At 36.1% G+C, this 14,908-nt stretch overlaps 1 protein-coding gene across 3 annotated transcripts in view; it reads right to left on the bottom strand.

The window, feature by feature from the left end:
• The window catches only part of LOC145676515 (uncharacterized), a 139,093-nt gene that overhangs the window by 24,036 nt on the left and 100,149 nt on the right, over window positions 1–14,908 (bottom strand). For all 3 annotated transcript variants that reach the window (XM_081747339.1, XM_081747338.1, XM_081747337.1), the window contains one exon: window positions 8,989–9,116. In XM_081747339.1, the coding sequence (XP_081603465.1) occupies window positions 9,004–9,116 (113 nt within the window). In that variant the 3' untranslated portion in view covers window positions 8,989–9,003. The remainder of the gene's footprint in view (window positions 1–8,988; window positions 9,117–14,908) is intronic.

Here is a 14,908-nt window from a genome sequence, read left to right as displayed (position 1 = left end):
AAGTACAAGTATAGATTTCAGTACACGGTAAATTATGCCTCCACTACAGCGCCACAGCGTCCGGTTTCGGTACTCAATAGTTTGTTGACAATACGACATCGCATAACTTAGTGATCTAAGTTGTTGGATTTTAGTCATTTATTCAAAAATTACTTTCATTGGACATGGTTTTCGGTTCGGATGAGTATACCTTCGTATAAAATAGCATGAGATCTTACTGTACTGAAAATTTCAGCTTGCTAGGTCCAGTAGTTAATGAATAATCCGCTGAAATAAAGAACACCTATTTTCTTAATAGAAGTAAAGCCCATATGCTGTTACTGTTTGTTTAAAAATGTAGTATTAAATTCTCTTTTCCCGTAGCTGTAGAAAATTCCATTGTTGCTTCAGTTTTATCAACAAATCAGAAATAGATTAATCGTTGACAATTTAACTTTCCGTAAATCCATGTATGATTTTTTTTTTTAAAAACCTGCAAGGTAAATACAATTTGGGTGCTTCGAAATAAAGAGTACGTGGTTCGATGAATGTGATCGTGTGGTGGTTTGAGCGTGATAGATTGTGATAGTTATATATATATATATTTATTACTGCGTAATGTAAATATGTGTATGGCCTGCGTGTAAAATGTACGAAATAGGGTGTTTATAAAATATTACTTCGTGCGAAAATTAGTAGATAATGAATGAATGTAATGATATGTTAATAATATGATATATAATATGAATGAAATGATGACCCCTATATTTAAATGGATAGGCCTAGTGAATTTTATATAGTGAAAATATGAATATGTTTACGAAGAGGGAAAAAAAATCTCTCGCGTTTTGACTTCCACACCAGTGCATTCATCCAACCGAGTTTGCTACTTGGATAGTAAATTATAGTTGGGAATTGTGTGTTACTTTGCATTTATGTACCTCCTAACAACAGCCCCAGATCTTAAGCCTTTCAATAGATAGAGTAGCATCATGTGGGAATTACTTCTAAAGGTTGACAGAAATGATAATTAAGAAAACCAACTGCTATATCCTGTGATCATCGAAAAGTACAGGTTTCGGTCATTTGTACCTTTAGCATTCATTGCCTCTCCGAGATTTTTTTTTTCGTTGCTTACCTTATTTAGTTATTGTGCAGTGTTCATATAACTCAGTCCGGACTATCCGATTAAATCAACTGCTACTAAATTAATATTCATGTCATTAGCGTACCCGGATGTCGACCCCTAGTCCCCTTAAGTATTTTCGTTTCTTTTCTTAGTTTAATTAGATGAGGGAAATTAACGACATCCCAGACTGTGGCGTGTCTGCGCAGGGTAGCTATCGGTGATGTTTTGGTTATTGAAATCACCGATTCAAAATTCAGTTTATTTAATTTTTTTTTAATTTGGCAAATTCTCGTTAGGGATATCTTAGCTATTACTTAAATTTCATTACTATTCTGGAATCTTCTAGTTTCCAAGAGGTCGGATGATTTTTTTTTTTGAAATTCTAAATCAACGCCTACCCTAAACTTCCGGACGATTTCCGGGAACCTGCTGGTTTGGGCCGGATACGGGGATCGGATTTCAATCTTACAACCAAATACTTGTGGGATTGGGATCTGATGGACACAGAACTTGCATCCTTGGCAGCAGGGCGTTCCTTGAGTCTACGTATTTGAGTAGACCACCCTTTGGCATGTTAAGAATATTTTGACTATGGATTTTGTTGAGAGCGAAATTCGATTTCTGTCTTTGTAGCGTTAGTTATTTCCCACTTAAGTCTTTGGCGCCACTATTTCTTCGTCTTCCTTCTTCTCTATCTCTCTCTGTCTTCATTACTTCGAGATTTTTTTTTTAAAATTTCAACCTTCCCCCCCCCCGGTTTCTGAAACTCATGAAAATGTACAATATTCCATATCACTTATTTCGACCATATGTACTAACTGAGACATCGAGGGATGCAATTCGTGGAGGTATTGCAGCACATCTCAGGACCATTTTCGCGATATTCAATCCACCACTGGAGAAATTGATGGGAAGGTACACTATGCTTTCGGATTCCTAGAAACATTCGTTATTCATGGATCATACAAATTATATCCATTGACAACTGATTACTGGTTTTTATTTCTATTGATTGGTCATATAGTGTGTATGTATTATTAGTCTGGGCCCACTAGTTTCCAATAACATTGATTTTTTTATATATACATCTATATATGTGCTTACATAGTTTTAAAAGTTACGTGCCTGCTCATTTTGTTGCATTTCCACCTCTTATGTTAACTATTTTTTATATATCTACGCGGATCTTTAGTAAATTGAAAATGATTATTGATTATCGGGTTTATACATATAAATTACAATGTTGCAACCTTATAAAAAAAAAAGTGAATTTTTGATAGTCAGGGTTTTTGTTTTTGTCTTTGAGCCAATAAAATATAAATATTTATATAATATGAATACTTGTCGAATATGAACGGTTATGTAGAATTTAAACGTCGACGAAATACTACGATGGATATTAAAGTGAAATTTATTGTATTGAATAATATGAATATATATATATATGAGTATGCATGTAATGGGCTCGGTATTTACCCTGGTTTTGTTTAGGTTGCCATAGGTTTTTGACACCCGACCTTTACCAACTATTTGTGATATATAGCGTTACCGCGTATATTGTAATAAATTACATTTTGTTGAGTGGTTACTGACGTCTGTAACTATTAAAGTTGGATATAATGTTAAATACCGCATGTAAGTAAAACGAGTAGCAGGTCGTAAGATAAGTAAAATAACCCTAATCCTCATTCAAATTTATTCGCAAGATCAAAGTGAAATTAATAACCTACGAAACAGTGTGCCCCACCAACGAATCTTCTATCAGTAGACTCTGAAACAAATCCTTCTCCTACGATCAGAAATTTAACTATTCAGTGTCTAGAATCTTTTGACTACAAGATCTATACTATAAAGAAAATTACTGGTCTTAAATTTAATGAAGAGAAATTTAGTTGATAACTTAATGTGAATACCGGAATATGGAAATATGTTCTCAATGTCTGTGACTGGATTCAAAATTTTTTAACCTTGATAAACTTTGAAATTTTATATTGAGTGCGTCGAGTGACAAAATGAGAAATATAAATATATATGTGATATGAAGCGACTATTTGTCTATAGCTAAAACAAAAACAATTAAACACTCTCATGGACACAAACCACAGTGCAAAAGAGAGTTGGAAAAAGGAGCTATTATCGATGTGAGAACAAAGACTCATAAAATCGTCGAAATGTCTCCTCTTGGGACAGAGACCTAATAAAATGCTATTAAAGTATTTTTTTTTTTAGAATGATTAACCAATTATATATATATATATTTTTTTTTAATTTATTTTTTTTCTTTCGTTTTCCGCAATGATATATATATATATTCATTACACTGAATCCTAAATGTATTGATCTGTGAATCTCCTTATTTTTGTTTTTTTTTTCATTTTTTTTTTGTCAAATTCTCTTTCATGTAATTCAACTTTTAATATATATATATGAAGAGAAATGTGTTATTTGGTCTTGATAAAATTAGCGAATTTCTATGCATGTTAATGAAACATTCTTTCCATGTATTAAATTTTTCCCTGTTATGTCCAACTAATTTTTCTTCTATTGAAATGTAATAAATGTATATAGTAATGTAGTTAGGTTAGTTTAATTTAACTAAATACAACCCGAAGTATACATTGTCCTGTATGAATGTGTGTGTGAGTGAAATGTAGGTTTAGTATTAAGTGCATCCATTATTTTGACATATATGTGTGATTTATTATAATTAATGGTAGTTATCAATTAAACTCATTGAATGTTAATACTAACTTAAGTTGGCTCTATGAAGGAAGTAAAAAGGACTGAAGTAGCCTGAACGAATGATCATCATGAGAGAACTGTGAAAGTCAAAATCTTCGACACATATGTGATACTCTGATTTTTTTTTTTCTGTGGTCGTTTCTAACATGCCATCAACTGCGTCGTTCATTTTTCAAATATTGGATATTAGTCTAGAACTTCTGGAAATATTGAATAAACTGTAAACTTAAACTTTCTCATCTATCTCGGATCTAGATCGGGATAATTTGGTAGTTGGGGTTAAATGGATCTAGATCGGGGATGTATGGGTTAACATGTGTCTACCCTTAATCACCTGAATACCAAATATTAACCCAATAGCTATTGGAATTCGATAATTATTCACTTTCTTTACCATATTTTTCAAAATATGCAGTAACAGTTTCCTTTTTATTACTTTCTTACTTTACCTCTTTCCTCTTCTATTTTCCTTTTCCTTTTTTTTCATCTTCTTCTTCTATATTTTTATTTTTTAATAAAACTGAAAAGGGGGGTCGTGACTGGGAATCCTAGAGATAATAAACACGGTCATGTATTTAGTTATTTTATTTCATTCTCTTTAGAAGTCCGATAAAAAGTTTTTTCGTTTCGATCGAATCTAGTATGTTCAAAATTAAGAAACGGCTAATATATTCCAACGTAATTAGACATAAGCTGATAGCTTCATGAACATCCCCACCAGGGGTGAAGGATTCCCACTTACGACTTATTCTTTTCTTCAAACAGTTTTAGACTGACAAGCAGTGACAGGATTCGTTGTTATGGAAACGTTTGTTTCTATGGCAACGGCCCCTCCCCCCTTTTTTCAGTTTTACAGGGCCGGATTAAGGGAGGGGCTTAGGGAGGCTGTAGTCCCGGGCTTCCAGGTGGACGGGCGCCTCCACTTTGATCAAAATCTCAATTGGCTGGCTAAAAAAGAGTCATACAATCATCATCATAAGATAAAACTTTACCAAAATATGAAACATATTCACTGAAGTTTACTATTATACTTCCACAGACATATTTTAGGAGAACTGAACAGGGGCCGCATATTTTTTCTAGCTCCGAGCCTCCACATGGGTGAACCCAGCTCTGCTTAGCCTTCTATTCAAACATGTAAGGATGCGCATCAGACAAGATTTGAGGCTGTCTCGTTTCGTCTCGAAAATGTGTTGTGAAAGTAACGTCTCGACTCGAAAAATGTATATTTCTCTATTGGAAGAACTCTCTCTTGTATCATCTCGTGCGAAACCTTACAAATCAGACATGGCAGAAATAAACCATTTTCTGCTATAACGTTGATCACTATAGATTAAAAACTGTAATATTTACCAAGAAGCGGTTTTCTGCAATTGATTAAGCGTCCTAAGAATATGTTCCATCTTCACTCTAATCTCTCTATTAAAACTGAAAGTGATAGAAATCTTCCGGTTTCAATTCTGAGAAAATATCACTCCATATAAACCAAACTCCTTCACGCGGTATACACGTGATATTTCTACTTGTTTATGTATAGGCCTTTGTCATGGGTGGCGAGGTCTTCAATCAGTGATTCCCAAGACCACACACTTACTGAACTCCCACGACATCGGAAAAAACTTGCTTTATTATTATTATTATTATTATTATTATTATTATTATTATTATTATTATTATTATTATTATTATTATTATTATTATTATTATTATTATTAATAGTGTAAGACTAGCGGACATTAATTACAGCAAAATAAAACTATACGAGCGTTTAGTTTTAACGGAGCGCTGTGGTGGGAAAATGTGCGGTTCCCCATTTAAAATTGGTACAATAGCAAATATCCATCTGGCTCCCTCTGAATTTCACCGCTGTATCTGTTTATACCTATTTATGTATTTATATACATGTATTTTTATGAATGCCTTACGTGTACCTATGTTCTGACTTGGGAAACCAACGGAAACGAAGAGAATTATGAACCGAAAAGGTATAGGAAATATTGATTAATACAAAATAAATTAAGCTTTGTCAGGTAATTAATAATTGTCTGTGTTATCTACGAAACATTTTTTTATTCCTCTAAGTGCGATATTTGAAGGATTTTTATTTACTCAATATAGATTATTTCTTCTAACTGATAAAAAATATATAACCAGCGCGGTATTAAACCGTTGATATACAACGTAATTGGCACAAGGTGTAAAAGTTTATGTTTTGCGTCACAAAGATGTCTTCTATAGGTTACAGGAGAGAGACTATAAATTCAATCGAGTGATGATGGAGGAGTTGATGGGATGAGAACATTAAAAGGAAACGGGGTAAACTCCCAGAAAAACTGTCTGCACGATGTTATGCACCCACAAACTTACTTACAGGGAATGGATCCTACCACCGTTTGCATTAGATGTGTCCTCTCTACTGCTGAGTCAGAGACAGCGTATACTTCTTACGGTTTACATAAGGTATAAGTTTGTGTAAATGCCAAATAAACAATATAGAAATGCTGATAATTTAAACATACATTAACACAATAAGAGCAAGCAAACAAATATGAAGAGCGAAAACAGAAAAAACAACCAAAGCAATAAACCCATTTTATATACCAATACCATATCTGCAAAGACAATTCACAACTACTCTGGGATATTATAAAGATACCTTCATTTCAAATAATATTTGCATTCGACAATATTGACTAATGTAATGGCTCTAAACACTATAGATCTATTGAAATAATGATTTATATATCAAATTATGTTCTTTTTTGTAAATATATGTATTCTTACGGAGGACACTTAATTCTATCGAGTTATTCTACACTTACAAAAAATATTTTTGGATGTTATTGATTTTCTTTTGCACTTCCTTAATCTGCATGATACTTTTGGTTTTCGAGCCGTGTGGACCAACAATTTACATCCGCGGTCCAAACCTACTAATTAAAGTGTCCAAATATAACCTATTCAATTAAACTCTCACATTACCCCAGGAGTGTCTTAAGATGGGTTGCCACGTTAGAAGAACATGTAGCTGTCATAAAAAATAAATCTTGAAACCCTACCATATTTCACTGTGTACACATAGTCTTGAAAGGGTCATAAAACATTTTTTCCATCTTGCAAGGAGTCGAACAGTGTCCAACTTTCTGGGACGTCTTGCTTGCTACCTGCTATCGCCCTCCCGCTGACATAAGGTCTGGAGCTGGAAAGAGTAGCAGTGATCTCTAATCTACAAAACTAAAAATTGAGGTCCCACTTAATGTGACAAAATTGTTATTTTTATGTGTGTGTAAAAAAACAGGCCTATGTTATTTTATTTGTACTCGTTTTTAGTGCTTTATTATTTGGATGATGTGGCTGCACCTGCGTATCCACCTCATAGTACATTTGCTTTTGATCACAACTTTTTTTCTTTTTCTTTTTTCATAACGAATGTGAGCGATTTTCTTCCACGTAAAGAAAATATATTTTTGTGGGTAGCTATACTACTGAAAGCAGTGCACGAATTGAAACATTTGTTCCAAAATTACGGGAAACGAATACCGAACATGTATGATGTGGATACATTATTATATTAGTGACTATAGTTAGGATCAAAACATCATATACATTAGTTCTTTGCTTGTATATTTAGAAAATATTTTACAGAAGGTATTTGCTTAAATTTTAACTAAAAGAATACGAGAGTTTTCTGGAGCCATGGAATAAGCAACTAAATTTTACTCCTTAAACCAAATAACCATATACATTTATACATTTAATGAGAATGAAGCATTGTTCCATCTTCGACGTTGTCACACATGCAATATTATAGTATTGTGCTTGATCTCTTTTCATTTTGTTTTGATTAATCTTTTATGTCTCACTAATATATTTTCTTCTATCAGCCACGGTTGAATAATAGCATACATACATACTTAACATAAAACTAAATCGATTCCAATTTCACACGCATAAACTTCTACTTTGTATTATTTCGAAAAGTGAATTATCAGGCAACGTAATGAAAAATTTGATTATACCATATGAGAAGCAATTGTTTAAAAGTTTCTCTGACGAAGTGGATATCTACAGGGCGGTCCGGAAGTGGGCGTACCCCTAATTGGTGTTTTCTGACGGTCTTAGGTTTTATCCACATTTGTTTGGTACCATTGCTTGGCATTGTCTGGCAACATTGCTATCCATGTTCATTTGTTTTCTGCTTGGTAACAGTTATTTGCAGTGAAGTTGGAGTAATCAACAATGTGTTATGCATCTTCACCAGTTTCCTTTCCCTGGCCTCCAAGAAGTCCCGATCTCATGACAACAGACAATGCTCTCTGGGGTTTCATAAAACAACAAGTAAGAAACACTCGGTATCACACAACGCAGGAATTACGAGCAGCTGTGGAACACGCCTTCACCCTCGAAAACATCTGCGAGAACTTGGCGCAGAATTCAGCTGTGTTACGACATGGATGGTGATCATACCGATGTTTATGACTCTTAAGACTCATAAGACTTGAAGGTAACTGTGTATAGACATTCTACCACTACTAACACTACCACATACTAATACTATACTGTTGAAACTAAAGGGGGAGTACGCCCACTCCCGGACCAGAATAAATAGTGAATGTCCGCTTCTGTGTTGTGAAGGAAAGATAGAAAAGAATGAACAATTATTTTTCAATACTTTTTAGCTACCAAAAATGAACCGTTCTGTATATTAGATGCCTGATTCAACAAATCATAAAAATACCAACGACTAAGTTTTTTAAAGCCCTGTAAGTATTATTTTTATCACTTAATCAGTTGAGTATTCTGTGTATAAGTAATTATATCACGAATGATATATATTGACAAGAATTATACGAGTAAAACGATCTTATTTGGAAAATTTACGTAATTGTCTATAAATGACTGCCACACTATCTGCGTAGGAGTTTCTCTACAGCGTTCTTATTGCCTCCTCGAACTAAACTATATTTGCCTACAGCACTATAATTCATTGAATAACTACGACCTTTTGCACATTAATATGATTTTGACTTTAAATAATATCACCTCGTAACATGTAAAAATAATTTCATGGATGTCTCAAGTATGAATCATTATGTTTCCCCTTGTGATACGAAAATGAAAGAGAAACCAATATTTACCTGGTCCATAAATCACTAGGAATTTCCTTTTAATATCACAAATAAATTACACAGCCCATCTTTACTTAGTGTTACAGCATTTTGGAGTTCTTCGTTTCCAGATATGATAGTTCTGTTCCCGTGGCTATCTGTGGAGAATAAATATTTATATACTATTTTGTCCTAATTATGTACATTGATGTCCAAAATTATTGTGGCATGTCTATAAATATGTTGTTGTAGGAATATAATTTGATAACAAATTCGCCACGTATTTCTTATAATGTTAGTATGTGTATAATCGGTCAAGGCATGTATGTGGCAAATTTCATGTCAAAAGAACAGTAAATAAGAACAATAAAACAAAAATAAAACTTTCTTGTCCATTTAGCAACATTTTGTTTTACTCATTCTAATTTTCGAATTTATAATTCTTTTCCTATGAAATTTACCACAAATATACATTTCTCGATTATAGACATAGTATCAGTATTAAAAGTACCCTGCAAAATTATTATCAAATTATATTCTTACAAGAATACAGTTATAGATATGTGATAATCATTTTGGACATGAGTGCATAAATAAATACATAAATACATAAATATTTAATATACATAAATACATAAATATTTAATATACAAATACCAATTATAAACTGCAAATATTCTTGAATGTATACAGGGTGTTTAATAAGTAATGGTCATAAATTAAACCGTAGATAGTACACGCCAAAACTAACAAAAAAGTTTTAGTAAACATGTGTCCGCAAACGCTTCGTAACGGAGATAGGGGCTGTCGAAAGTGTGGGAAAATGAAGTTTAGAGACGAATATCTCAAAAAGTATGAATCGGACAGAGGGCGATCCAGTGAATGATTATCGAAGTCAGACCTGCGCTATGCCGAAATGCATGGTCGACAACTGCAATGCGCCTGCAAGGGATTCCCCAAAGAAACGGAGGGATTCCCGGAAAATTGTCCAAGGAAAGGGGGCTCAAGGTGAACATCGAGGGCGAGTCTTTCCACCAGTTATTCATAAGTCGTGGCACCAGTGGAAAGCTCGAAAAGATACAAAATGGCGGACAATGTGTACGTGCCGTGTGTGGTTGCATAACCAGCAGGAAAAGAGAGATGCAATCAAAGAAAGGTGATGATGAATGGTGTGAACTCCTTCAGAGCACACCAAAGTAAGACAAACGATGAGCGAAAATGAATGGAATGGCCTAAAGGAACACTGATTGAACATGCAAGCCAGCTGAAAATACTGAATCGGGGTTGCAACAGACGTTGAGCTCACCTTGGGTGCATGATGTTGCGGGTTCAAATCCGCTGAAGTGCCCACTGAATGCAGGGGTTCTGATCCGAAGAACATTCATCAGAATACATCAGAGGCTACGAGAACATAGGAGCTTTTCATTGTTCCAGGCCGGGAAGGCCAAGGACAGTAGGTACCCCTGAATTAGAAGAACACGTGCTACAGGCAGTGGACGAAAACCCAGGAACGAGCACAAGACGTGTGGGACTTGCCGAACGCGTATCCAATGCTCTCGTATGGCACATTCTCCGTGAACAGCAGTTGTACCCATACCATCTGCAACGTGTCCAACCTCTGACCCCCACAGACTTTCCGGCGAGAATGCAGTTTTGTCAGTGGCTTCGCAGACAAATTACTGGCAATCTTTATTTCACTGATGACGTCCTATTTACTGATGAAGCACAATTCACCCGGGATGGCATTGTAAATTTTCACAATTCTCATGTGTGGGCCCCTGAGAATCCACATGCAATAGTGGAGGTAGGACATCAGCGTAGGTTTTCCTTAAATGTGTGGGTAGGACTCTTAGGTGATCAGCTCGTAGGGCCATTCTTTCTTCCTAATGCATTAACGCATCTCATATTTGCGATTTCTCCAACACGATTTACCGCTTCTACTCGAAGATATACCTCTCGATAGGCGTCAGCGACTGTGGTTTATGCATGATGGAGCGCCAGCACATTTCTTTAACCGTGTCAGAGAACATTTACACGCCCGATTCGGACGAAAGTGGATAGGACGTGGGGGTCCTATTGCTTGGCCACCGCGCTCCCCGGACTTAAATTCTTTAGATTTCTTTCTTTGGGGGCATGTGAAATCGCAAGTTTATTCTACCCCTGTTGCAACATTAGAAGACCTTCGAGAAAGATTGGAACAATGTTGTGGACATATTCAACAGGATGCCGGCATGTTATCACGAGTACTTGGATCTTTGCGAAGGCGGGTCCAAGCATGCATTCGCATGAATGGACGACACTTCCAACATTTACTTTAATGATAGAGGTAAGTTAATTTCTCATGCATCTCTTCTGTAGTTACACATTTGGGTATTTACTGTTTACCTTATGATTAATACTGTACACATTACCAACGTGACGATTTTTGTTTGTTGATATGGACAAACACGACATGTCCATCATTTTTTGCTTGTTGTAATACACTTACGCGTTCAACATGCGGAATGTTTCAGATCTGCCTCCCACATACTCGAATGTTGTCATGCTTTCCCCCTTGCAATCCAGTTTGCGAATATTCATTACGTTAACTGCTTACCATGACAATTTTCCAAGGACTCCCTCCGTTTCTTTGGGGAACCCCTTGCGCGCGCATTGCAGAGTTATCAACCATGCATTTCTGCATAGCAGGTCTGACTTCGATAGTCATTAATTGGACCGCCCTCTGTCCGATTCATACTTTTTGAGATATTCGTCTCTGAACTTTATTTTCTCACACTTTCGACAGTCCCTATCTCCGTTACGAAGCGTTTGCGGACACATGTTTACTAAAACTTTTTTGTTAGTTTTGGCGTGTACTATCTACGGTTTAATTTATGACCATTACTTATTAAACACCCTGTATATATATAGTGGTATAGAGTAACGGCAGATTTTGATTTGTGTACTTCAGGTATACCCTTTTGCATTGGCAAGGTTGTAACGATGCTATTGGGAACAATATGCATTTTGTATTTACGTACCCATTTAAATGAAAGTGCGCTTCGTTAGATTTTCCAGGAGAATTTCTTTCACTTTAAATAAGAAATGTTTTGCCAAAATTAAGTACTAAATAACACGCCGGCCTTATCACGAACTTTCAGTTCTTGAACTACCTGCGTTTTATAGCAATGTAAATCTTGAAACAACAGTCTTCCAAAACTGCAGCGTGAGAAATCTAATACAACAGAATGCCGCCATTCAAAACGCAACGAATTCTGCAAGATAGAGGTTCCTGACAGCTTCGACAGTCTCTGGCGTTTGGACAGTTTTCCTTCGTCTTGGATTCTTCTAACTTAGTACTGAACTTGATTTAAAATGCTTACCTTTATTGCATTATGTCGCCGAAGTTGTAAGTAACGTCAGAACTCAGATCTTGGATCTTCTAAGCATTATTTTTGGATCAAAAGATCCAATATATTTCTGGCAAAAAATTTTTTGTAGGCCTTATATCTCGAGAACTACATATAGTGTAGCCAAACCAAAACTAACAATTTACTCAGTATGATATGCTTATTCCGTAAAAATTATGAAAACTCGATTTAGGGTCCGTTCAAAAATTTTCTTGCCCCTGATCCAAAAAATTCAATATATTTCATTCAAGCATTTTCTTGTAGGCCCATATTTTGAGAACTATAGATAGTGTAGCCAAACCGAAACTAACAATTTACTCAGTATGATGTGCTTATTCCGTAAAAAAATATGAAAACTCGATATAGGGACCGAAAAATTTTTTTGTGGCGCCTGATAAAAAAAAATCAATATATTTCATTCAATCAAACATTTTCTTGTACGCCACATAGGCCTATTTTTAGATCTACATATAGTGTAGCCAAACAGAAATTAACAATTAACAGTATAATGTGCTTATTCCGCAAAAAATATGAAAACTCGAATTAGGGGCCGTTCAAAAAGTTGTGGCTTCTGATTCACAAAATTCCATATATTTCATTCAATCATATATTTTCTTGTACGCCCCATATTTTGAGAACTACATATAGTGTAGCCAAACTAAAACTATCACTTAACTCAGCATCGAAAGCTACTTAAATCTGAATACAAGTAGTAGAAAATGCATTATTTGAGTTTGTAACAAGGAGTACTAATAAGATTTTATTGTGCGATTAAAACTGTGCAATCTGGAACTTGTGCGCGCTATCGTGGTCACAGTTTTGTTACATTAGCTATCATGAGAGAATAACGTCTTAAGAATCATTAAAGGGAATAGATAATCTTCCTGCAAGTGTCCCGAAATTCCATCGTTTGAATTCTAAATTTACTGGATTAGATTTTTGTCAATATCTAAAGTAGGGATCTCCAATCAGCGTAGGCCTACTACCTAGGCAATTTAAGTTGCTACAAACATTCAAGGAAAATTCCTTACTAGGAACTTCTCAACTTATCTTTTCAGAGGTGAAACGAGCAGGGGCATTATTTGGGGACAGTAGGAGCAATTACTTTCTCTCCCGAGTTCGAGCAATACATTATATTTTAATCAATTGTATGATAATATGCTATAAAGATAACCAAGAAAGTTTTGTCGCTCTTTGTTGAGGTCTGTGTTCAATTGGCCCTCACACCGTGAGTTGAATGTGAATTGGGTTAAGGCGAAAGTCAGTTCTTGCTGTGGGTATGTTCAACATATTATCTGGTTGTGGCAGTTCAGTTACACCGTGAACTTGCGTAAGGACAGAGTGAACATGGGATCTCCACAGAGCGTTATAAGGACATGTATACTGTACGAGTTCAAACTGGGATCAAACGCCGCTGCAGCGGGGTGGAAGATATTCCAGGCCTTTGGTGAGGGTGTCGTGACTACGTGGACAGTGCAGCGGTGGTTTAACAAGTTTAAGGACGGTGACGAAACAGTCGAAGACGCACCACATGCCGGAAGATCAACACATATACAAAATGAAGATTTTCAGTCAGCAATTGAGGCGAACAGTGGACAGACATGTGAGGAAATGCGACTACAATTCAGTGTGAGTGGAGAAACCATTCGGCAGTACCTCCATCAACTTGGGAAGCACTACAAGTTGGGTCCACACATGATTTGACTCCGGGCCAGAAGGCAACGCGAACAGACACCTGTTTCTGTGCTGTCTTGGCCGAGGAAGGAGCCATTTCTGGACAAGGTATTGACATGTGATGAGAAGTGGGTCCTGTACGAAGCTCCACGTCGCCGTCATCATTGGTTAGCATCCCATGAACGGTTCCAAAACAGACGGAACCATTACTGCACCAAAAGGTCTTCCTGTGTGTTTGGTGGACTCCTGCGGCATCGTGCATCGGGAACTGCTATCAGTTGATCAGAGCATCAATACAACTGTGTACTGTTAGCAGTTGAGCCATGTTCAAGAAAAACTCAAAACTCTGAAGCCAGCACTTCTGAACTGCAAAGGGATCCCTCTATTACAGGACAACGCTAAGCTGCACGTGACTGGGAGAACTCTGGAAACCATTCTACGACTTGGACGGAAAGCACTATTGCATCCGCCATACTTCCCGGACATTGCACCATCCGATTATCACCTGTTCTATTTCTTGGACGATCACTTTAAAGGACACCAATTCAAATTCCTAGTAGATGTCCAAAATGCACTTGATACCTTCTTCGCTTCACGGCCCACCAAGTTCTGTCGCGACGGAATTTATGGCCTTTCAGAGCGTTGGTAGAAAGTCGTCGATTCCGATGGGGACTATTTTTGATCTTCGAGGTGACATATATATGTTCGAAGGTGGTGAGTGAAAAAGCGACAGAACTTTCTTAGTTAACTTTATAATATAAACAGTGAAACTGTTACGTCGGTGGAAAACCTTGCCCTCCTGTCCTAAAGTAAAATCTAAAATGATGTATTGGTCAGGAGTCTTAAAAAAATTGGGAACCACTGCTTTAAATTAATTATTTCCGTAT

Source organism: Thermobia domestica, unplaced genomic scaffold (assembly GCF_964235325.1).
Source record: "Thermobia domestica unplaced genomic scaffold, izTheDome1.hap1.1 HAP1_SCAFFOLD_189, whole genome shotgun sequence".
Classification (NCBI taxonomy): Eukaryota; Metazoa; Arthropoda; class Insecta; order Zygentoma; family Lepismatidae; genus Thermobia; species Thermobia domestica.
This window is presented reverse-complemented; position numbering and strand designations above follow the sequence as displayed.